The 27,082-nt window shown below is 38.5% G+C and overlaps 1 protein-coding gene across 2 annotated transcripts in view; it reads left to right on the top strand.

Moving 5' to 3' along the window:
* Positions 1-27,082, top strand: part of LOC136883457 (zinc finger matrin-type protein CG9776) — a 135,527-nt gene that overhangs the window by 24,349 nt on the left and 84,096 nt on the right. For both annotated transcript variants that reach the window (XM_067155768.2, XM_067155769.2), the window contains one exon: positions 2,790-2,960. In XM_067155768.2, the coding sequence (XP_067011869.2) occupies positions 2,790-2,960 (171 nt within the window). The remainder of the gene's footprint in view (positions 1-2,789; positions 2,961-27,082) is intronic.

Here is a 27,082-nt window from a genome sequence, read left to right on the forward strand (position 1 = left end):
GGTGGAAATATAGTAAGCAGCCTGGCCTATGCTGACGACTTGGTCTTAATGGCAGACTGTGCCGAAAGCCTGCAGTCTAACATCTTGGAACTTGAAAATAGGTGCAATGAGTATGGTATGAAAATTAGCCTCTCGAAGACTAAATTGATGTCAGTAGGTAAGAAATCCAACAGAATTGAATGTCAGATTGGTGATACAAAGCTAGAACAGGTCGATAATTTCAAGTATTTAGGTTGTGTGTTTTCCCAGGATGGTAATATTGAGATTGAATCAAGGTGTAGTAAAGCTAATGCAGTGAGCTCGCAGTTGCGATCAGCAGTATTCTGTAAGAAGGAAGTCAGCTCCCAGACGAAACTATCTTTACATCGGTCTGTTTTCAGACCAACTTTGCTTTACGGGAGCGAAAGCTGGGTGGACTCAGGATATCTTATTCATAAGTTAGAAGTAACAGACATGAAAGTAGCAAGAATGATTGCTGGTACAAACAGGTGGGAACAATGGCAGGAGGGAACTCGGAATGAGGAGCTCCATCGAGTTCATTTAGGAATGAACTCGATGGATGAAGCTGTACGCATAAACCGGCTTCGGTGGTGGGGTCATGTGAGGCGAATGGAGGAGGATAGGTTACCTAGGAAAATAATGGACTCTGTTATGGAGGGTAAGAGAAGTAGAGGGAGACCAAGACGACGATGGTTAGACTCTGTTTCTAACGATTTAAAGATAAGAGGTATAGAACTAAATGAGGCCACAACACTAGTTGCGAATCGAGGATTGTGGCGACGTTTAGTAAATTCTCAGAGGCTTGCAGACTGAACGCTGAAAGGCATAGCAGTCTATAATGATAGTGTATGTATGTATGTATGTAATTTTACCTCACGACTTAAAAAGTTCTCCCATTTTGCTGAACACATTCCTGTCTTTTCCAACTCAGGATTTCATGTCGTCTAAATTATCCCATTGATTGTTAACAATGGTACCGAGATATGTCTTTATTTCTTATCAAGAAAGGATTTTATTTTCCATCTAATCAAGACATTGATATGATTGTCATTAATTCAATAAAGAAAAAACTTTTTGGACTAGTTTTGATTGATTTGATGATCATTTTCAGCAGTTTTTACAAAATAAAATCCCAGAGAGAGATAGCAATGTTATATACAACGTAAAATGTCCAATTAAAAAGTCAAAAAGAAAAATGAAATCTTTCAAAGGTTAAACACACTGAGTGAAAAATGATATACATTTGATTAAAATCTTGATGTGTGTATAGTCTATAATTATGTTCAGTCTTGAATCTTGATGATCCACTAACACTCAATCCATTGGACAAGTATTAAAATGTGCCCATGCACATTCAATTTGTGAATATACAGAGATGCAGTCTTCTTTGAAAGTGCAATGCTGCTGCATTAATCTAAGGGATCTCCTGATGTTGAAAGTAGTATAAAGTCATATCCAGGTGTTGGATGACGTCAACACTAACAGCTGCTGATCGTTATGCTCCTGCTGGAGTGTCAAGGGATATTGCCATGTATTGGTAATTGGGGATTATTAACTACTTTCTTGAACTTCATGAGGAAAGTGTTTTTACGTTGAAGATGTGGTGGGAAGATATGGCTGGGGATAGATAGACAATATGTGGGTGTACTTTAGCTAGTTAAATAGGAGAAGAAGAAGAAGATATGTACTGTATATATAAAGACCATGAAAAGCTCAGTGACCTGGGCAAAAGTAATATGTAGCATCATCAAAAGCAGTATCTGGAAAAGTTTTCATGTCTAGGGCCATGAAAAATGTCAGCAAACCACGTGTTGTGTGATTTTGTCTCACCAGATCTCCTAAAATTGGATAGATATTTCAACGCCTGGCAACGGAAGTCCATTGCAAACAAAACAGAGGATAGCATGTTGCATCTAGACAACAAGAGAGTCCATTACATTCCATAAGTTCAGTTCAGCAGCCAACAACTAAGATACTTGGGTATTGTGATGGATCGCTGTTTGACAAAGAACATCTCCACAGAACAGCAACATCATGCTTCACAAGGGGAGCAAATGCTACTGTCTTTCGTAACAACTCTTAGTCTGGTATACCCAGTTGCAGAATATTGCAGTGCACTTGCATGTCCAGCTGAATGATGCTATCAGGACACTCAAATTCATGCCACTTATATGACTTTAATGACTGCCAGTATTAACCAACGTCCATCCTTCGAAGGCTAACTGCGCCAAAGAAGGCACTGTAAATAAACTCTTACTGATTCAACAGGAATAAGCAAGGGAGATAAACTCTCATGGCAACTAGGTAAGAGGTTGCTTGAATCCCAGTACAATATAGATGACACTTGGCGGGAAGAGTGAGTTGCATCGAATCCTGGCGGCAGCTGAGGTTGATCTCCGACCATCCTCCCGGGTTCAACTCGCCAAGAAGAATCTGGGCTTCACCAAACAGAGTCTGAACCAGTCTTGGAAGATGCAACTTATGGCTCCACAAGTTGGGGGGGGGGAATTCCCAGCCCTCAGTAAGACTGCAATGACACAACACAGACATCCATTGTGTTGCAGTGGCATGCCCACTCGGGAGCTTCCAGGAAGGATACCAAGAGCTTTGTGCAGCAAGTGAACTGGCTAAATTCTCTGGACAGTAAACTGCGATTCACTGATCCTTATGTGTGATTGTTATTTGCTTTTAGTGTATGTAGTTTTATCATTCATATTCTAATCCTACACCCTCCATATGCCATACAATATATACACATATAATCAGCTATCCCATTTGTTATTCTTTAGCAGGGTAATTATGGTGGTAATATGCCTCCCGCCGCTCCTGCTCCACCTGCGGCACCCTATGGTGCTTCTGGCAACAACTACCCTCAAGGCCCATACCCACCATATCAAGGTTATGAGAACTACTATCCACAGCAGCAGCAGCAGCAACAGCAGCAACAGCAGTACTCTGGGGTGAGTACAGTGGAAATTGTTTGCATTTCTTTTTTGCTTGCATGGAATGGAGGAAGGTATTGAATGCATTGATTGAGTCTGTGTGTTCTAACATGAGGCCACTATACCAGAGAATCATGGAAGTTCTTAAATGGTTTACGTTGCCTCTGAAAGACCTAATGCTTTACTTTTGCATGTAATTCAGCTCGACTCTTTGGCTGAATTAGCGTAGTTGCCCTTAGTTCGTAGGACCCCTGGCTCAGTTTGGGGATGTTAGCCTCATCAGATTGTCTGTGGTCGTCTTAGCACTAGACCATAGCTGTGTCACTCGTGGCGCACCTCTCCTTGTGTGCAGTTATTAATTGACGAATGGAAATAGTGGGTAAGAGTGTGGGCACATATGCAACCTTTGTACTGTTTCTCTATGGAATCGGGTATGAAGTGATATGAAACTTTGTACCAAGTTTTTACAACCAGCTGCTCTTTCTGATATCAGCCTCATCAGTAATCTGCTAAGTAATGAATAAATATTATATTTACTATATGTTTTATTTGAAATTTTACTCTCGCTGATCCATATCAACTGATAGCCTGGCAAGCTTCAGGTTACTGTCACGTCCAGTAATACTGCCTTGCAGAACCCCAATCTTAATCATTACGGGATCAGATAATGCTTCTCGTACTCTATTTTTCTGAGTTCTATTTTCTACAAATATAGCTACCCATTTAGTCACACTTCTGTCCAGTCCAGACCTCCTCATTTTCATCAGTAGTCCCTTTGACGTCCTGAATCTAGAATATCTGCTATATTTTTCTGAAATCCTGCAAGTTCAGCGTCAACTAGAATAACCTTTCCTAAACCCGAACTGCCTTCTATCAAACCAGTTAGTAATTTTGCAAACACTTCTAATATAATCAAAAAGGATGCTTTTCCATAGGTTACAGACAACACATGTCAAGCTGACTGGCCTGTAATTATCTGCTTTATGTTTATCACTCTTTCTTTTTCATGTTGAACAGATGAATACCCTTCGTTCACAGAGAACCCATCCTTCATCTTCAGCAAGGAGTTCTGTTAATTTTAGCAGAGTTGATAGGAACATTTATCAGACACATTATTAAGTCGTAACCACATTGTCGGTAAGTGACATGGCTGTAGGCTTTTTAGCAAGATAATTTCAAACTACAGCTGGCCTATTTAGAAAAACTAGAGGTCATCATTGATGAAGAGAACATACGATGATTGGGGATTTTAATGCCCAGGTAGGAACTGATAGGTCAGGTTATGGAGGAATTATTGGTCCATATGAATTTGGTAATAGAAATGAGGAGGGTGAACTTCTACTTGATCTATGTACACGAAACCAATTTCTGGTGAAGAACTCATGGTTTCATAAACGGGATAGCCACAAGATAACAAGATACAGCTGGGATGGTCAGTATAGATCAGTGATACCTAGTGAGAGCCTTGATAGTGACCATAGACTCCTCATTGCAGACCTAAGAGTCACCAGACCTATTATTAAAGTAAACAAGAAGAAAAAAAACACAAATTAAAGACTGGAAATTGAAAGATCTGAAAGTTAAACAGCAGTTTCAAGAGGAAATCAGAACTAAAATACCAATAACAGACACAAAAAAGGTAATAAAGAATGGAATTATTTTAAGACAAGTCTTGTTGGTAGCGCAGATAAAATATCTGGAAGAACAAGCAGAAGAGTTAGAAAAGAACACCTTGGTGGAATGATAACGTGAAAGAAACCATAATGAAAAGGAATAAAGCCAGAAAGCTCTTGATGTGGCTAAGTCTGACAGAAGAATCAACAGTGACCAAATAGACAACAATAAATTGGAAGACATGGTGAAAGAATATAGATACAGGAAGCTGCAAGTCAAGACAATAGTACAGGGAGAAAAAGAGAAAAGTTGGGAAGAATTTACAACTAAACTGGAAGAAGACAGTAAAGGGAATATGAAAATGATATATGGAATAGAAAGAAAAAAAGATCAGGTAAAGAAGCAATTACAGATCTGGAGACAGCAGATGGGAAATAGTTCGTAATATGAAAGATATCAGGGATACAATGGGACAGTATTTTGGCAATAAATGGCCCTAATGAGATCTCTGTTAAGGATGTAGGACAGAAAACAATAGAGGAAGATATCCCAAATACGTGGACAGAAGTAGAGCAAGCTCTCCGTAAGATAAGTGGTAAGTCAGCAGTAGCTGATGAAGTTACAGCTGACATGATTAAAGCTGCTGGTCCACCAGGAATACAGTGGCTGCATAGAGTTCTCAGAACAATAGGGAAAGATAACAAAATACCTGAAGATTGGAAAAAAGGTATGGTAGTTCCTATCTTTAAGAAAGGGAGTAGAAGGAAAAGTGAAAATTACAGAGGTATTACCCTCCTATAACATGGCCTTAAAATCATGGAGAAGATCATTGAAGCCAGAGTAAGGAATATACTAGAGCCTATCATAGAAGAACAACAACATTGCCTTAGGACTGGAAGAAGCTCAACAGATCTGATATTTGCTTTGAGGATGTTGGCAGAGAAACACTGGGAAAAAGGAAAATACCTAATTATTGTGTTTATGGACCTTGAAGAGCCGTATGATAATGTTCCTAGATCAACTACAGTAGAAGTCCGCAAAAGAAGGTACGGCATATAATGATAACCCCATTATAACAACAATTTTTGTCTGCTCCTTCAAAATTCCTATATTAAACTGTGTATTATCCTTCGGTTACAACGAGAGCCCTATCACTGACACATCCGTTATTACAAGCGATTAAATACGCACAAATTTTTTTTCGTTACCGATATTTATGCATCCCAGCGATTATGTTGTATGTGATCGATCATCTTCGGTATCATTTCCTCGCTATGTCCAGTAGCGAGCACTCTCGTCGACATTCAAAGGTGTTGTCAGAGTCGATTAGTAATACCCGTCAATTGCTGTTCCGCAAAGAAAATTCGAAATGAAAGAGAACATGTTTTCCTACTAAATGCATAAATAACATGTCCAATAACTGTTGTTAACTTGTTAAAATAAAAGCTCACCTTAAAGGCATCTAATAAAATCTATACTATAATAAATGCCCATGCTCCCACTAATGATAAAAACAACTCCTCAAAAGACCAGGAGGAAACAGGAGAATTTTGGGACCTATTGGACCAGACCATAGATAACATCCCCAAACACCATATAAAATTATTAATAGGCGACTTCAACGCTCAACTAGGCAGAGAAAGAAAATACCGTGACATCATCGGAAAATGGCCAGCACACAAGAAAACAAATAAAAATGGAGAGAGACTAGTTGACCTGTGTAGAAACCATAATTTAATCTCAAAATCTACATGTTTTAAGAGGAAACCTCAAAAACTCAAAACATGGAAACACCCTGACTACACTAAAGGAGAATGGCAACTGGACCACGTCTGCATGGACAAATACCACCACAAAGAGATCTATAACGTCAAAGTCCTCCGAGGAATAGACACAGGTTCAGATCACTACGTAGTTAAAATTAAAATTAAACTCACTCCCCAGAGGAGACAACAAAAGCAAGCCCTTAAAACTAAAAGAAAAATAGATCCTACCCAGCTAATCAACAACAAAAATTACCAGAAAGCAACTGAAAAAATAAAAATCACAGACAAACTTGAAGACTTAGTACACAACCTTAAACAAATTGCAGAAGACCTAGCTCCAATTAAACCACGTAAAAAACACCAATGGTGGAACAGTGAATGTGATGAAACAGTGGAGAAAAGACATCAGGCATGGCTATTACATCAGTCCCAAAAGACAGAAATATCCTATCAAAAGCTAGTAAAACAGAGAAAAGAAACTACCCAAGTCTTAAGAAGAATAAAAAGACAACATCATAAGGACACCCTGCAGTTAATTGAAGAACAGTTCAGTAAAACTAAATCAAGGGACTACTACAAAACCTTCAGAAAGCAGCTCCAAAAATATGAACCCCCAACCCTACTGATGAAGGATGAAGATGGTAAGCTGGCCCATAACAATAAAGACAATGCAGAAATTCTGGCTGAACATTTCAACAAGCTTTTAAATTGTGAGGAACCTACAGAACTCCTTCATTTGGACACCAACACCCCGATAAAAACATCACCAGAAAACATCAATCCCCCCACAATAAAGGAAGTCTACCAAGCTCTGAATAAATTTAAAAACTACAAAGCGCCAGGAGAAGATCAGACCTTTGCGGAAATCTGGAAATATGCAGGAACCTCAGCAAAAGTTGCCCTCCATCAACAACTTGTCTCTATCTGGATTAAAGAAGAACTACCAGAACACTGGACAACAGCCCTCATTCATCCTCTGCACAAAAAAGGGAACAAAACCGACCCTAATAACTACAGGGGAATCTCGCTCCTAGACATAACATACAAAATATTTTCAATAATCATCCTTAATAGGATAAGTTTACAACTTGAGAAAGAACTAGGAGAATATCAAGGAGGTTTCAGACCCTGGAGGAGCTGTCCTGATCAGATCATGAGTCTTAAGTTGATAATGGACTATAACAGGAGAAGAAACAGAGATATGGTGATAACATTTGTAGATTTCAAGAAAGCTTATGATTGCATCCATAGAGAATCTCTGTTTAAAATTTTAAGACACCTTGGACTACACCCCAAATTAATAAACATGATAAAATTGACTCTCACCAATACCAAGTCAAAAGTGAAGTTTAGGGGTGAAACATCAGAGACATTTGAAATTAAAACTGGACTACGGCAGGGAGATGGGCTGTCACCACTATTATTTAACTGTGCTCTAGAAATGGTAATGAGGGAATGGTTTAGAAAATGTCCCCCCAAAATAAAGATTGGCCGAAAAATCAAAACAAATTGCCTGGGTTTTGCTGACGATTTAGCATTACTAGCAGTGGACATAAAAGAAGCAAAAACCCAGATATCAGAACTTCAAAACATTGCAAATAAAATTGGCCTCAAAATATCATTTGAAAAAACAGAAATTATGCCCCAAAAACCAGCACAGCTAAAAGAAGTCATCATAAATGGTAATAAAATCAAAATAGTAACTCAGTTTAAATATCTTGGAGAAGTAATAACACATAACTTAAATGAAAAAATCTCAATCCAAGTAAGAACAAATAGATTAGCTAAAGCACAAAAATTAACATGGGATATCTACAAAAAGAAATGTCTATCAATAAATACAAAAATAAAACACTACAACACAGTTATAAAACCGGAAGCTACATATGCAGCAGAAACACTCTTTTACCTGAATAAACAATCAAAGACTGACAGACTTCAGAAAATTGAAAGGAGGATTGGAAGAACCTGTATCAACAAAAAATATCAGAAAGATGGACAGTGGCGGTTAATACCTAACAAAGTCGTGTACAAAGAGCTAGAACCCATTACAGATACTATGCGTAAGAGGAGACTGGGATTCTTTGGACATATCATGAGGATGCAGGACTCGAGACTTCTGAAACAACTAGTACAACACAATCTCGTCTCAAAAAACACCACAACAGGATGTAAATGGATCAGAGAAGTAAGAGAGGATCTGAAGGAAATAGGCCTTACAACAGAAGACACCAAAAATAAGATAAAATTGAATACAAAACTCAAGAATACAAACCTCCGCTTTACCCTTACACAAAACAAACCAACAACACGCACATTTTCAACTGAGGAAAGAGCACGAAGATCGGAGCGTCTGAAGAAGTACTGGGAGGACCGCAAAGCCCGAACAATCCCTTCAAAGAGACCTGAACGACGGACTGACTAAAGTGATCCTATGTGGTCATAAAAGAAGAAGAAGAAGAAGAAGAAGAAGAAAAGCTGAATACAGTAGAACCTCGATAATTCGAAATCGGTTAATTCAAAATCCCGCCTAATTCGAAGAAGCTCTCGTTCCCGGAAACATGAGATACAGTTTTGCATGTTATTTCAATTGTTTAATTCGAAATACGGATAATTCGTAATTCGAAGTACAATGTCGGCCCCATTACCGAAATTCAGACTTTTAATTCGAAACTGCCTTTACATTTTAAAACAATAGTATGTTACAGAGTAATTTCAACTCGAAATTTATCCGCTCCTCGTCATAATAGAACGCGCGTTCCGGAACGTGGAGGGGTAGCTTTCCGCACTTACACTCACTTCGGTGGGTCAACAGTGCGCTTCATGATTGCTAAGTTGAATGAAATCTGAATTCTTGTTTGTTCAACCTTTTAAGGAACGCCGTAATATCACGCAACATGCAGTGTGCGGGAAAACAGAATCCGCGAACACTGGCGATGCCGACAGTTGACGAAAAAACGTGGCAAATATAATAAATTCGTAGGCACCGAACAATATTGACATGCCGGTGAAACTGCATTGCTTTATTTTAATGCGAGCCCAATCGGTCTTATTGTTTTAAAGGAGAAATTGCCAGCCTGGAAATCGTACAGTGTGAGGGATGGGGGTCATAGTAGTGCGTTGCCATGCACATGGAAGCGAGATACTTTATTCCCTCGTCATAGGAAACTTCGATAAGACACGATGTTTTAAGAGCGTCCGGCACTTTCCATGCCAGTACAAAGCATCTATAATAAAAATGCAAACAGTAAAGAAATCCAAAAAATAATGCATTTGCACAGGGGAACCGGCATAATTTATCCTCGTCTTTGAATTGTGCGATTTTTTTTCTTTTGTTGCGTGAGGTTATGTTTGTCAGTGATTTATCCAAGTGCATTATTTGAACATTGTAAATGCACCTTGTTGGATACATTTCCGAAATAGTTTTTTCCATAGCATTTGAAATGTTTAAACTGTGAATCGAGGCGATTGCATGTATTAATGGGTCCTAGAATACTTCGTGACGCGGCAAGTGTTTACATTTCTGAAGTACGAGAGAAGTGCCATGGCGGGAAATCGTACAAGGATAGAGTCATAGGAAAGTTCGATTTTAAGGGCATCGGTTACTTTCTGTGTAAATACAAGGCATCTAAAATGCATACAGTATAGTAATCCAATTAATAAAGCACTTGCACATGGGAGCGAGCATAGATAGGAAAAGTCCTCTCAGTTTTAATTACTGTGTTGATGGGGTGAAAGTTCCTTTTGGGGATCATTGTAAGTATCTAGGTGTTAATATAAGGAAAGATCTTCACTGGGGTAATCACATAAATGGGATTGTAAATAAAGGGTACCGATCTCTGCAAATGGTTATGAGGGTGTTTAGGGGTTGTAGTAAGGATGTAAAGGAGAGTGCATATAAGTCTCTGGTAAGACCCCAACTAGAGTATGGTTCCAGTGTATGGCACCCTCACCAGGATTACCTGATTCAAGAACTGGAAAAAATCCAAAGAAAAGCAGCTCGATTTGTTCTGGGTGATTTCCGACAAAAGAGTAGCGTTACAAAAATGTTGCAATGTTTGGGTTGGGAAGAATTGAGAGAAAGAAGAAGAGCTGCTCGACTAAGTGGTATGTTCCGAGCTGTCAGCGGAGATATGGCGTGGAATGACATTAGTAGACGAATAGGTTTGAATGGCGTCTATAAAAGTAGGAAAGATCACAATATGAAGATAAAGTTGGAATTCAAGAGGACAAACTGGGGCAAATATTCATTTATAGGAAGGGGAGTTAGGGATTGGAATAACTTACCAAGGGAGATGTTCAATAAATTTCCAATTTCTTTGAAATCATTTCGGAAAAGGCTAGGAAAGCAACAGATAGGGAATCTGCCACCTGGGCGACTGCCCTAAATGCAGATCAGTATTGATTGTTGTTGTAGATTTCTCCTCGTCTTTGAATCGTGCTTCTTTTTTTTTTTTTCTTTCTTTCTTTCTTTCGTTGCGTGAGGTTATGTTTACCAGTGAGATATCAGAGTGTATTATTTGAATACCTTCTTGGATACATTTTGGAAATAGTTCTGTTTTTATGGCATTTGAAAGGTATAAACTGTGAATCAAGGTTAAATGCATGCTGTAACGGGCCTTAGAATATTTTGTAACGCGGCAAGGGTTGGTACTTCTGAATTGCGAATTGGCGGTTAATTCGAAATCACGTAATTCGAAGTCCGATTTTTGAGTCCCAACGACTTCGAATTAACGAGGTTTTACTGTAAATGATCTCTTAATGTTAAAGCTAAATACTGCAATTAAGTAAGAATGGGATACACCTCATGATATGGCAGAGTGCATCATTGATTTCAGAGTTTAGTTTAGATTTTCTCACGTCTGGTTAAATAATGGAAAGGCTATTATCATGTAAGTTTAAAGCGAGAAGGTTATCATCTCTACTGCCGCTTGAAGTATGTTTTCATCATGCGTTTAGTATGCTTAACCCTCCGTCAGGCGTGCGGGCTACAGGTGTAGACCAGCCATTTTGCTTTCGCCCCCACTCCTAGGCTCACTGGCCATAGAGGGTGAGATTATCAGTACCTTTCTTCATCACACTGTTCTCGGGATTTAGTGTGCTCTGGCACTGCTTACTGAAGTTGTCTTTCCTCAATCTCACTTCAAAGTCGGTTGGGCTACAACTGTAGCCTGCGCTTCTATCCATGTTATGGCAAACCGTAATCGCGTTCAAGTGACATCTACTGGTTTAGTGATGAATTTCATATTGTGAAATGGTTGGATGGGGATTGTGAACTAGAATCGGAGGTGGATGGTGGTAGCAATGAAGGGGAGGAGGATCATGTGATAGAGGAGATCCATAACTCTGACACGGAGGGAATTATAGATGACAAAGCAAATGTGATGGAGGATTCTAACGATATGACTTCCGAAGGAGAGGAACACGTGCAAGGCAACATGTTTTACTATGGGAAAGATAATTTTCGATGGAGAAAGGATATTGCGGCCTCCAGTATTCGTACTCGAGCACACAATATTGTTATGCACTTTCCAGGGCTGAAGGGGAGTGCTAGGAATGCCCAGTCAGAGTTTCAATGTTTTAAACTCTTTTTTGATGCTAATATTGTGAAAACCATTACTACCTATACAAACATTTATATTGAGAAGGTGAAAAAGAAATTTGTGCGTGAGAGAGACGCAAGACTTACCGATGAGACTGAAATTCGTGCCTTCATTGGAATTTTATTACTCACTGGTTGTTTGGGAGTAAACCGAAGAAATAGCAATCAAGTATGCGACAATTCCTATGGATCTGGAGTGGAATCATGTTATCTTGCTATGAGCGAAAAAAGATTCCATTTTCTCTTGTGTTGTCTTAGGTTCAACAATAATACGTGATTGGAATAATATCAATAAGTTAATTTATTGAATTTACCACCTAATCAATACAAAATGTCTTATTTTAGTTGGTTTACTTTGGCATGTTAATTAAAATGGTACATGTTTCGCCTTGAATTCAGGCATCATCAGCCATTATCTTAACTTTAAAATAGAAACAGTCATGAATGTGATACACCTCAAGATATGTAAGAGTACATCACTGATTTCAGAGGATAATTTATATTTTCTCGGAAAGGCTATTCCCATGTAAATTTTTAGCAAGGAGGTTATCATTTCTCTACATGCGTTTGAAATGTTTTCATTATACATATACGGATAGGTTAGCTGGTGCAGTTTGAACAAGAAAACTGAAATGTTTGCCACAGAAGCCTCGGGAGTGATACTGTATTTCTCCAGGTCCAAGAAGACTTTTTTTGTTTCTCAGAATCTCATGTGAAAAATCAAGGGTCGTTTTGCATTCGCAGCCTAACAGTAATGAACACCCCTGGCAACTACCGTGGTAACCACGCTGCTTGTTTTCACCCGCGCGTGCGCACACACACACAAAACTCGTTGGCAAAAAACAACCTCCTCTTTATTATACATCACTAGCCACGGTAACCGGTTGTCCAATGCCTCTGTGTAGCGTCACTGGATTTTGGGAAACAGCGAAGAGAGAGTGACGTTTTATTAGCCTCTACAAAAATGTTTCTCAGATCTGCAGAATGGCATCAAAACATGCGAGCCTTCGAATTCTTAGAGAGGGAATGGCTCAGCGGCAGAGGTATAATGCGTCTATTGTACCTGACGCTTAGTAAAATTAAGTGTTATAGACAGCAGGAATATTTTCGTGATGGATCGTCGTGTTGTAAAGATACGTGGGAGAGGTATTGCCGGCAAATTTTCAACGAGTTCTCGTCGATATTGTGATTCCATTTTTCGGTTCATGGTTATTAAACATTAGGGAATGTAGAATAATTGTGCAGCCGCAAGAAAATACGGCATAGGCCTAACTCTAGCCAATATTCGGCGTCGCCTTTGCTGGCAGGACCTAGTGTTTACAGTGCACTATGTCTTCTGGTATGGGCTAGAACAATTTTGTTACTTTCATTGATCTGTCTCTGTTTCATCCTTGGCTTGACAATATGAAAGTGACTGAAGTATGAGTGATGCTAGTAATGCCATTCCTTGTGCAGCCAGTTCCTGCTATGAACGGTGCGAAAATGTTGCTCATAGGGTCGGTTGGTGTATGCATTTCAGTGGGCTAGGCAGACTGATATGTAATAGCAACTACTGTCTCGGTGAGGAAAGCAACGGGAAACTACCTAACTTCTCATTTCCCTAGTCGTCGCCATAAGACCTATCTGTGTCGGTGCGACGTAAAGCAACTAGCATTTCCCTAGTACGCCTCTTCACTGATGCCTAGGCCATCTATGACAGCTGATGGCAGAGCTGCTGAGGATCCAACCAGCCTTAGGGCTGAAGAGAGAACATACATACATACAGCGTGAAGATAAAAATAGCTAAAAAATGTGTACTGTACAAAGAATGCACTCAGTGGCTCGCAACAAGGACGCTTTGAAGAAGTCTAAGATGAAATTGTGATGTGTGTGCACAGAAAACACAAGGGCGGAGTGGCCATACCGCGGCACAGTAAACTCGTTCGTTGACCTTAACGTCCACGATTAGGCCTATACATCGCTAGACGCTGAAGTTGGGCGAACCTGGCAAGCGAGACGTGCATGTAGCGGCCATTTGTAGCTGTCGCTGAGTAAAAGTAACAGTTTTATAGACAGCAAGAATATTTTCTTGATGGATCGTCGTGTTATTGAGACGCGTGGAATGGATATTGCCGGCAAATTTTCGACGGGTTCTCTTCGATATTATGTTGCCAATTTTGAGTTAATGGTTATTAATCCTGCAGAAATAAAGACTAATTGTGCAGCCACATAAAATACGGCATAATTAAAGCAAATGTTCGGTCTTGACTTGAAGACAACGATAGTCTAAAAATGTGTACTGTACAGGAAAGGCATTTATGTGATTTTACAGTGTACTTAGTCTGATTTAAATTTTTGAAGGAAAAAGTGGGGGTTGCAATGCATTCAGGGTTGTCTTGGATGAAATTAAACATACACTTTCACGTAGTATCTGTTTTTGAAAAATAACACACAAGTAAGCTGTAGTGTGGATATCATCCGCAAAAATGCAAGTTTTGAACAAACTGATTGCCGTTTCGGTCTGATGTTAATGTGTACCGTGAGTTTTCCCAACTTCTACAAAAATCGGATATAACGACAATCCGCTATAGCAAGTAAATTTTTCGCCGTTATGATTCTTGCTATAGCGGACTTCTACTGTATTTGGAAAAGTCTCAGAAAACTTGGTGTACCGGAGTACCTTATTACGAAGATCCAAATGTTATATACTAATTGCAAAAGCTGTGTCAGTATTGGAGATGGTCACTGAATGGTTCAATACAACCAATGGAGTAAAACAGGGAAGTGCCTTATCACCTCTTCTATTCATAGCAATTATGGATACTGTTTTAAAGGAACTAAAAGGAAAAGGTAATAAAGATCTTCAGTCTCTGGTGTTTGCAGATGATGTGGCAATATGGGATGAAACAGGGGAAAGAGTGCAAAATATTCTGAATGTATGGTGTAAGAAGTTTGATGATTATGGAATGAAATTGAACCCATCAAAAACAGCAGCATTGAAAATCAGCAGACATAATACAACATAAAGCAACATAAAACTGCAGGACCATCAAGTTGAAGCAGTATACCAATTCAGATATTTAGGAAGCGTAATGGCTAGTAATAATAGAGCCGAGATAGAAATAACAGTGTAACCAAAGGTTCTAACTTTTACAGTATTGTTAGACACCTACTATAGGATGAGAAGGTCCCACAAAGAACAAAAATGATCCTGTAAAAGTCATATTTCATTCCCATCCTTACATGTTCACTGGAAACCTGCACACTAACATCAAAGGATTGTAGTGGGATTCAAGCCTGTGAAATGAAATTGCTTAGAACTGCCCTCCAAAAGACACGACTTGATCACGTGAAAAATGATGAGATCCGATCTAACCTAGCTCTAAATGAATCGATGGAGGAAAGACTTAGGTCATCTAGACTTTAATGGTTCGGGCATGTTAAATGAATGAATAGCACAAGGTTTCCACGTGCTTATTTGGAAAAGAGAATAACAGGTAGAAGACCAGCTGGAAGACCAAGAAGGACATGGGTGTTCTAAGTGAGGGAAGACGTGGAGAGAAAAGGATGGAATTGGGAATCTGTCATGAACAACAAAATCTTTTTGAATAAGCAACTTTGGAAGACGCTCATTTTCAAACACGTACCCTACTCATTGGAAGGGCAAACCGATGATGATGTACAAATTATACTACAGTTCCAACGTAGTCTGCAATTTGGGCAGATGGCTAGCCTAGATATTCTATTCCTCCAACCATGGTCATGCCATTTGGACATGTGAGCAGTAGAAATGGCCTCAATGTGCTTGTCTGTCTGGTGTTCCCACTTGCTGTTTTCCTTTCTTTCGTTTCTTGACCTGCTCTATTGGTTCATTCTGTGCATGGGCTATTATCGTCACAATACCCACACCATAACTTCTGATGAAATTTACTCCTGCTGTCCATGCGCAGCACCTCTCCCACCTGCCGTACCTTGTATCGTAAAGGAGGATACACCCCATGTTGATACCAAACCGCTACATGCGTGACAGGACTTGGCCTTCCAAGCGACTGCTGCTCCGATTACAAGGTAACACATGGTGAGCATGGTGAATATTCTCGGTCATTATTCTTAGCTTTCTAGACTGGGCTTAGTATCTCACCGTCAGATAGAACCTCAATTGTTCTTGCATAGGCTGCATGGACTTCAAACCAGCCCTGACCTGCCAGGAAGCTAGTTAGAGGCAGGCTTGCTACTTCTAGAAACTATGGCCAGCAAATGAAAGAAATTTATCAGTAACTTCTTATCATACAAAGGCTTCAGACTTCTGATTAATTTCATTTTCTACCTTTTAGTCTTGCTGATGAGCTGAATTATGAGACGTGGACCCTCTTGTCAATTTATTCTTATAATTGCACTTCAGTACGGAACAAAAATGAAATTTATACATTATAATAAAGACGTTACCACTGCAAGACCAAATAAGTTAACCTGGCTGTATGCCTCTTGTAGCTGTAAGCTTGCATTTGACCTTCGCCATCAGGAGATCTGTATTGCCAGCAGTGTACTATGTTTCTGTTAACGTGCACATCAGTTGCATTTTTTTTTTTTTTTTTCTTAACAGTTTGTCAAGGTCTATTAGCAGCCATAATATTTGTGTATGTATATGTGCATTCTATTCGGAGTTACTCTATAATCAGTACAGATACAAGTAGTGACCTAGTATGCAAATCCTGCTCATGTATGTTTTGTGAAGTATAAGTTAGCTGAATCAGGTTAAGTATCTTTTTATATCATCTCTTCAATTGCATGTTAAAGTTAGGTGTACATATTAAGTCCTTGGATGCCTCTATGTACAGGTATCAGTACCTTGAGCTGCATCTCATGTCATACCTGTCTTTGTTGCTCTTTCTGTTTCTGTATCTGAGTACTGCTAGGTCAAGAAGATGAGCATGTTATGTGCTTGACTTGGTATTACTTAGGTCCAGATAGTATTTCTGCACACAATCTGTTAATGACTTATTTAGACTTGAAATATTTTGAGAAAGACCAGTGTTGCTGTGTGTTGCAAAATGTGTCTGCAGTATTAAACTTAACAGTATGAAGTAAGACACGCTGTATGACAGAACGTAACTAGCGTTAAAGAGCTATGGTAAACAAGTAGTGAATAAAAATCATAGGTTAGTATGGGACATGGTTTCAATGGCAGACATCTTCAGTAATGCATTCCAGCAGTGTTCTTTTGTTCCCTAATCAGTGCATTTGATTCTGGCTGAATTTTGTGATATTCAAGAGTGTGTGACCCTCACTTGAAAGCGTATGATCTGAAGAACAGAAGAGAACCGTTGTATTGGAATCGGCCGATCTCGCCCTTCCAGTAAATTCTACAGTATCTGTGGAAACCTATTGATTTATTGATCAATACATTAAACATATATGATCAAGAAACACACGCCCTAAGTTGTTCTACAGTAACAGTGTCCAAAACAATCCCCATTTTGAACAGTGTCATGTCTCATCTTCAGAAACCATCACACAGTGGATCAGGGATTATGACAGTAAGACACTCATTGGTTGATACAATTAATGTGGGGTACAAAGACATTGAAGACAACAAAAAAGTTCCGTTGCAGTCCTGTTGGAACCCTTCTTGAGGGCAAGCTTTTTGCATTTCAAGTGCTCTCATTGCTGCTAAAGCCAAGCTATTGCAAGTCGCTAATGAACAGGAGGATAATGAATCTACAACTGAAGAGGTGAACTTGTAACTCCATTTTAATATGCTGTGTATTCAAATCTATGTTGAAATCATAGGTTGTATTTAAATACTCGCTAGAAAAAGTAAAAGCTTTTTTAAATATCGGATGGCCAGCAGATGGTATATGGTGCTTGTACAGCAGCATTATGCAAGACAATGCCACAATAAATTCATTGTTAACACTTTTGAAGATGAAATCACCACATGCCTGAAACAAAATCTGTTATCCCTCCATTCGAGTGTTTACAATTATTGGAAAACAAATACAGAGTTTCCAAAGTTGCAAAAACTAACTCTAAAATATTGAACTTACATATATCGCAAGAGCCTTGACAGTGTGTGAATGCTTGTATCTGTTAACAAAAGCTTAAAACGCTGTTAAGTTACTGTTTTATCATTCATTTTATTTTTTAAATATTGCTCATACTTCCTTAACATTTGGTTTTTGGAAAATGTGTAACTGGTACTAATTAGAACCCAATACACCATACCACAATATATTTGAATTTTATTTACAGTTGTTGAAGTATTAACAAAAAACATACGTATTGAATAAATAATATTGTGTTGAGAAATTGGGATTTTACTATTTTATTTCATGAATGAAAGTATCCGAGTATCGAGACAAAAAACATCATTGGTATCCACCAGCAACAAAAGATGGTATTTACAATATATTATTATTATTATTATTATTATTATTATTATTATTATTATTATTATTATTATTATTATTATTATTATTATTATTATTATTATTAGAGACACATTAAAACTGTGGAAAATAATCTTAACTTCTTTAAATTAACATTGAAGCTTTCACAGCGTGCGCTTGTAGACATGATATAGGCTTTTGGGTGAAACTCTTTGTGTTTCGCAGAAAACTTTGCTCCGCGTCTTTAGAAGAAATCCTCTACAATAATGAGGGTTTGAATTTAAGAATGCATTACTGTTGGAACTGGAGTGGTACGCTCGTTCGTCACCAGCGCTGGTATTCCAAGCGGGAGCTGACGACAAACATTAAGCTCCAATTAAAATGTTCTGTCACACCGTGTGTGCATGAGTAGTACCAGAGAGGGCATCAGACGAGTCAGGGATGAATGTGGTAGAAGAAATAAATAGAAACTAATCAAATACAAATAAAATACAACAAAAGACACCAGGATAGAATAGAACAGAGCTGAAGAATGGAAAGAAAGTGTGTGGAGAAAACCAGAGGATGAACATGATATGAGAGAGGGGGAGGGCATAACCGGTGTAAGTAATTAAGTAACAGTAAGAACGCACTGCTGTATTCCAATAACTCAGTTTGCAAAGAAATGAAGGTGCTGGTAAATCTACCGTCATGAGGCTCACGTATACCACTGGACTGACTCAGGATGGAACACACCAGCTTTGGCTCAGATTGGCTCAGGATGCTATTGCGTGATCTTCTGTCTGTACGTAGCTGTCGCTAATTGTACAAGTGTTTTTGTTCATAGAGGTTTTCCGACTAAACACCGAAAGCTGATTAGTCTCTTCTGAAATATATCTGCAGTGAACTTGGTTACTTCAACCGTTTCCATTTTTAATTCATGAATAATTAAAACTTTTCTTGTTGCTGCTTGGTGTTATTATGTTATTTAATTCAGAGTAAAAATACCATATTTGAAGTCTTCTTATTTAAAACAAAATGATGTTTAATGATGATGGATTGCTGTGTGGGTTGAAGAGAATTACAGCATAAAATCATGTTGGAAACTTTGAGTTTTGATGACCAGGAAAATCTGCTCATTAGGCCTAAACCTAGAACTCTATGAGGAGCTGCCTGCCAGCTATGGGCACATGAAAGGAGTTCAACATTGAAGCCAGCTCATTTCACTTAAATTGTGAACTGTATTGTGTTATGCTCAGAACTTTTTGCAAGTTCTTCCATCATGGATTTGCTTAAAATAAAATGTGTTTGTATTATTTTGCCATATATTACTGTCATTGTAACGCAATGAACCACTGAAAAAGTGGGGATCATTTTGAATTTGAGATTCTGGTAAGTAGGATGTGTGAAATTATTTAACTTGAATTCATCAGTAATTCAAATTGTTTGTATTTTATGGACCATTGTGGTTTGAATTAACCAATTTCTACTGCACATTGTTTTATTTTCCTTTGCAACGTATGGCTGAATTGAATGGAGTGTTTTGAAACAATTCCATATTTCAGTGAATGTTAAAATGTCGTGATTGCATCTGTCATTTAAAAGTGGTTGAATTTTGCTCCAGCCAGCAACACTGGTAGTAGTTATGTAAACTAAGTAATCTAATAATTGTTTGCTATGAGAGCAGAATGTATGAAGAGAACAAAGTTCATCCTGTCTATGTTACCCAATAGATGATGCATCCCTTTGGTGGAGGAGCTGTGCAAATTCATTCTAACCACATGCAGGTAAGATAAGTCATGCTTCATACCTGTAATATACACCTCAACAAAAATTTGGAATTATGCTGTCACTGTATTTTGGGTTTTCTCAGCATCCTCTTCAACTTTTTCTTGTTTCTGAATTTTTCTAACAATCTTCTTCACTACACGTAGTTTATGTATGATAACTAAAGCTTTTCTCAACTGTCCTGGAATTAACAATGTTAAAATAAGACAAGTAGTCAACCCTTTTCCGTTTCCCAGTTAAAAGCGGATGCCCGGCCGTAATTACAGTGTTTTGTGACAGAGTCCTTTAAAAGAAAATAACTAGAAGTCCTACAAATGAGGATAAAATGTAATTTATTTTGCATTTCCTTCCTAATGATTAGTGCAGATAAATATTTACTCACCCTAATTTTGAATACCCACATTTCGCTCTGGATGGTATTCCAAAATGCACCCCATCCTGCACAGTGGTAGATCGCACTGCTTGCATTTGAATGTTGTTTGTTTGCCTCTCCCAGAAGCTGCCGTATTTTTAATTTGTAAACACAAAGCACACACTTTGGCACGACCAGGTAACTTCACAGGAGAATTAAATAATTTCTGGGATGGACAGCCAATGGGTGAACTTTTCCTGCCCATACGTTTGCGAGATGTGAAATTTCCAATCAGCTGTTGCACCAAGTTGTGCCAGAAGTTCAGCTGTCTGTTTCCATGAGCTGAGAGAACTGGTCAGTTACTCATATCATAAAGAATGAAACTGTTCACAATGCACACATTGATCACAAAATGAACAATAAATTTCCACCATTTTTAGACGATCACCCACCCCTTAGTATTCTCTTTCCTGATCACTGATGTCCACGCCACCCATACGTTTTGTGTAATTTATGACAGCACAAGGACACTCAATTTCCCTATTGCCTTTACCGGTTTTTCGTTTCACTTTATCATCATTCACAGAATCTGAATTTGTTGACAGCATAAGAACCTTTAGACACAACTCCGTGATTAGACGACATGGTGAGAACTTGAACAAGAATAATATCTAACTAAAGACGATGTTTATAAAGTAGGTCTGCTTTGGAATTATACACAGGAAATGCTATCAACAAGGTCCTGGCAGTTTGCTGAGTCAAGGGAATACAGCATGGTTTCACAAGACCCTTCAATATTTATCTCAACACACATCTAATGAACATGAGTGTGACGAACACTTTGGAGCGTCCAGCACGGCAGGCAGGTGATAATATTAGAGCACTCTGGAGCGTTAGGGACGGCAAAGAGTTAAATCAATCAGGGAAGGCTCAAATGCCTGAGATTCGCAGATGACATTGCATTGTTTGCTAACGACTTTGAAGAATTCCAGTCTGTAGTTGCAGAACTTTTCTCAGAATGTCATTCAGTGGGCCTGATCATTAACCTTTTCAAAACCAAAGTTATATGCGACAAATGAATTCCCAGAGGTAGTGTACAGATCAAAGTTAATGATATCCTGGAGAGTGGACTTGACATGTTGGGGAAATTGATAGCCTACTGGAGTGGAGTCATAGAGACCAACCGAGACCAAGATGATCATAGCACCAATGGAATAACGATATACAAAAAATCGCTGGAATACATGGACAGGAATAGCCCAAGACCGTTTCACCTAGAAAGTAAAGCTATATGGCCCCATCATTTCTGTAAAATTGGCTACTGATATTGATGAAATAGACTGATCTACACATGAAGCATGTGTCCACTCAAATTGCACTGGACATTGGTGGGGCACGTGGTTAGGTTTATCATTTGAATTCTTCATACGTATAATGTTCGTGGCAGTGGCAGAAATAGTTTAGTCCAAAGCACTGTATATTTATGAATAACCCATACACAATTTTTTTTTCAAAATTTGTACTGAAAAACGTAGATGTGTGCATTATTTGGGATATGGATGTTTCCACTCTAATACATGAACCTTCGTTATACTTCAGTGTTGTGCATGGCATCAATTACCTGTTTATAAGAGCGGTGTGAATCTCCTAATAAGTAGACTGCAAGTGCTACAATTTTTCGTTATTATTTGTTCACAATGAAAAAAAGAAAGCTTCACATTATTACAGATGCAGAGAATATTAGAAATTGTGCTGTGATAAGAAAGCAGAAGAAAGTAGTATATTGGTGAAAGTTGTATTCACAACTGGCTAAACAGCAAAACTTTAAGCAAATATTAATCGCTGGGTATGTCGCTGCACTGCACCATTACTCTGTAAACCACCTTCAAGACAGTTTATTTTTCAGAATGTGCAAATTTCAAGATGCAGGATGCTAAGATTATTGTAGGTGACTTTAGTAGTTACAGTTCAAGTTCAGGATACAGTAAGGTGGGTGAAAGTGGGGAAGTTATCGAGCAATGGATAGAAGCTAATCATAATGTCCAATTCCAAACAGCCCATATCTTTCATCAGCAGGCACTGATCCAGTTACACATGATCTTCATCAACACTAGCCTACAAACTCATATAATAATAATAATCGTATAGCCTCAGCTACCGTGTGCAGGCATTTCAATTTGATGTCATCTGGCAGTCTGCTCGTCAATTTTGACGTTCCGTTTTACTGTAGGCCCACTAGATGGCAGATCAAGTAAACCGAAACTCTCTTGGCTGTCTATGGCTGAGATTTAATTAATTTTGTCGACTAAACACCAAATGTGTCACCAGAGATCTTTTACATACCGACATCGTACGGCATGGAGTGTCGAATGGACTTTTTTCCGCCCTTCAAAAATCTGAGTACCTCTGCCGGGTTTGAACCTGCTATCTTGGGATCCAGAGGTCGACACTCTACCACTGATCCACAGAGGCAGCTTTTAAAATAGTATATAACTACTTCTCACACAGCCAACACCACTTCATCATGTGTAAAATTACAGCTGGCATTCGCCCATTGTACTCATTTCAGCTTCAAGAAATGTAACTGGGAGGAATTCCAGGTACAATTGGACTTGGATATTGAAAGTATCACAATCACTTGTGAAGGATACAAAGAGTTCAGAGATGCCATTCGAGAAGTCTCAAAGAAGTTTCTGCCTACTGGGACACCAAAAATGTACATCCCTGGCCTGACTAAGGAGGTTGAACCAGTGCTTAAGTATCTTCAAGCTGCATACCTCTGGAGAGGTTGCAAGGTTATCCAATGATCTAAATGAGGTCTGGGAAAAGGAAAACAGATCAGTGGAAGATCAATATGTTCCATAGCAGCTGGAAAGCTTGGACCACATTTTGCCTTTTATCTGATACCAAATAACACTACTCTAGACCAGGTGGCACATCAGCTCATCATGAATGGACGTATGATAAAGCTTTGCGGAAAAACTTCCATCCATCCAAACCACTGAGAACTCGACCTTCCTGCCTCTATATGCTGTTCACCTGTGAGGAAGTCTCCCGCACCGTTAAAAAGCCTAAAGCAAGGAAGTCATAAGGAACTAACAGATCAAGAATGTTAGTGTCAAGACCTTGGCATGGCTCACCAACTTCTGTAATTGGTATATTCACTCTGAGAAGATCGCTCAAAGCTGGCTTAAGGCCAAAATTGTGGCACTCTTGGAACCAGGTAAGACACCAGATCAACCAAAAATTTCAGGCCAGTCTGCCCTCTGAGTCATCTTTTCAAGCTGTTCTAATGCGTCAATCTTAATAGAATGCTTGTATCTGTGGAGGGTAAATTGATTAAGCAGCAACCAAGTTCCAGACCGGATCATGAAAAATCCACAGCTTGTTCCAGTTCCAACTGGGTCGGGATGGAATGAAAGAAGCACCCAATTAGCAGTGAAAATAGGGACTGTGCTGGCTCCCAAAGCCTGTTGCACCCCTCTAGAGCAATGATTAATGACAGGCAGATGAATAATTAAATGATATTAGAGTGTGTTGCCAGAGAAAACTGGAGTACCTGGAGGCAAAACTGTCCTGCCTCCATTTTGTTCAGCACAAATCTCACATGGAGAGATTGTCAGACCAGATCATATACTAACCAAATACTAAACCTTACTCAATATATTGAGGTCTTGCTACTGGCTTCTTTTTTCTTTTTCCTTCCATAGATTTCACTGCTGCTTATGATAGTGTATACTATCAACGCTTTGTACACAAGCTGTTTAAACTGGCAGAAGATTTCAAACTCACAAGAATCATTTAAACACCTCTTACAGAATAGAAGATTGCAGGTGACACTTCAAGGTTAAATGTGTTGTTGAAGGAACCAAAAAATGGTCTCACATAGGGTACTGTCCTTGCACTAGTACTTCTCATTAATTACATGTATGATCAACCTATCAGAACACAAAACACTTTTTTATATACCAATGAGCTTGGTTCTTGAGCACCATCCAAATTATTTGAGGACATAGAATTTGTGCTGAAAATCTGCCTCAGTGATTATTCAGATACTATAAAGACAACTTCCTGTATTCAAATCCCAACAAAACACAGATCACACTGTTCCATCTTTGCAACCATGTTACAAACCAAATACCAAAAACCTGTTGGGAAGGAAGACTACAAGTGTTCTCCTCACCCATCAAGTAGCTTGAAGTTCAGCTTGATCGTTAACTCACATTTAAAAGACACTGCCATTCCGTCGACATGAAGGTTAGGGCAACCCTTTGGGAGCACATCAGGTAACTTGGTACACTCTTTCTCTGCAACCAAGTACGCTTGTCGTGTGTGGACAAACTCTGTGCATTCCAAAAAAGAAAGTCGATACTGCCTTGAATGAAACATGCCTTAAGCTAAGTTTATACGGAGACAATATGCAGAACAGGACAATACTGTACTGTCCTATATTCCGTGAACAGCTCATGAGTTTCGCAGCACAAGACAATGTTCATACATATTTAAAACAGATACAAGGAAAATTAAGAAAATTTTTACATATCTTGTACGCAGAAGTATTAAAGATAGTAGGAGATGAATTAAACAAAAATAATATTTAAAAAACGGTTGATTCGGAAATGGACATAACGCAGTTCTTCAATAGGATCGTCTGTTTTATTATTGAAGAAATTAGAAGAAGATCCTCAATAATACAAAATATGTATGAGGTGTCAACAGAAAATTTTGAAAACTTTCAAGCCACAGTATTTTTGACTTAGAAGCTACATGCTGACTGCACCAGCGCCTGATCGTATTGTAATCCTGTATTCTTGTTTACTTCCATCCAATACATTGATCTGAGGTTTTTTTGATCCTCTTCCTCACTTCCTGTCAATCTCAACCTAATAGCCATGCCTTCTATATTTTTTCCGATTGTGTTGTGACATATTCCTATATTTAGTACAGACATTTCTCCTCAGGCATTTGTACTCTCTACAAACACTGATGAACTTGGAATTTAAGTCATAATCCTACTTCGGTAGCATTTAAAGATAAAAATTTCATTGTTCCGTATTGAAATTATTAACATTAAAAATTAAATAATTGAAGTTCAACCAATTCAATACATAAAAGAAAGAAATGTAGTAATTACATTCTTATTTAAATGGGACCGGTTTCGACCCTAGTCCAGGTCATCGTCAGCCGTAAAAACAAGTAGGCGAAATCACACAATGTTTATGAATATTGGAGAAATGGGTCAGTTTCACACTCTGTCAGGCACAAAGTCACAACACTATCAAATAATATATGAAGATTATAAATAAACTTGAAGTCGCAGACGAATAGATTTGTAGAAGCAAACTGCCAGTTCCCGGTGATCAGCGCGGCACATTCAAGGTCATGCGCTGCGGTCTCGAACGCCAAAGTAGAGTGGAGAATGTCTTGAAGGTCCAAAATATTTTCCTCATGTGCACGAACAAGCCGAGGACAGGACAATGACTAAGCTACTATCCCGCAAGTTACCCTCGCTTTTAAAAATTAAATAATTGAAGTTCAACCAATTCAATACATAAAAGAAAGAAATGTAGTAATTACATTCTTATTTAAATGGGACCGGTTTCGACCCTAGTCCAGGTCTTGGTATAGCACCAAGTGGTAGCTGAAACTGACACCAGAGACAGAGAGTCATTATCTTCTGTACGGCCACAATTATTGAGGTCATTAACCTCAAAGTATAGTTTCTAATTTCAGGTGGAGATTTTTAATGCAAACTATAATATAAAAATGCTTATTCAGGGCTACCTTTTATAGATAGGTACGGTATATTTTGTCTGGAACATTTTTTGTAAAAGTCTTTTTTATGTTCAACATATACTTCAGGTCTTTATGGAGCATAAGCCAAGAAAGTGCTTAGATGGATGTTTTTTCTTTCACTTTCTTGGCTGAAATTGCCATTGTACTCCCATTTGTCGTAGATTAATGTTTCATGCACCTAAATCTTCTAAATATTCTCTCTTTTGGTGTTTCTCAACATTAGCTAGCACAAACACAGACAGACATGGCAGAACTCAGGTTGTGTTTGAGATGAGGAGAGAGGTGCCTTTATACTACAAGTACCATTTTAACTTTCAGTATAATGGAGTGAATTCTCAGTTGTAATTTACAAGAGCAAGATCTTATCATTATGTAATGTTAAATCAAATCAACTCTTGTGTTCGGATTCAATAAATTTTATTTTTTAACTGGTATTTCAAATTTTTGTTGAGGTATGTAGTAAAGGTGCTGTAATTTGCTGATATGTGACACATCTGTTTCAATATCATCTTGAACTTCATTGCGGATACGTAATAAAATTCTTCATTACATTCTTGAGAAACTTGTGCTTGAAATTTATTTTAATCATATTTATCTGTCTTCGTTCTTTACATCTATAATATAATGAGATACCTTTTAAGCTGTTTCTTTGCCTCATAGCAGTCCCATGTCAGAATCCTCAAAGTGTTCTGCTTTCATTTGAAATCGCACGTGAAGACCACTTCAGAGACATCCCAAAACTCTTCATAAACTCATAGATTAGATTAGTGGCTGTTATGTTAGTTTCTAAGGAAGCTAAATTAGGTCAGGCACTCAGTACATTTTGTGAGAGTTTGGATAACATCACACATTGAAAATTGTTTTCTGGGACTAGT

This window comes from Anabrus simplex, chromosome 11, assembly GCF_040414725.1.
Source record: "Anabrus simplex isolate iqAnaSimp1 chromosome 11, ASM4041472v1, whole genome shotgun sequence".
Taxonomy (NCBI): Eukaryota; Metazoa; Arthropoda; class Insecta; order Orthoptera; family Tettigoniidae; genus Anabrus; species Anabrus simplex.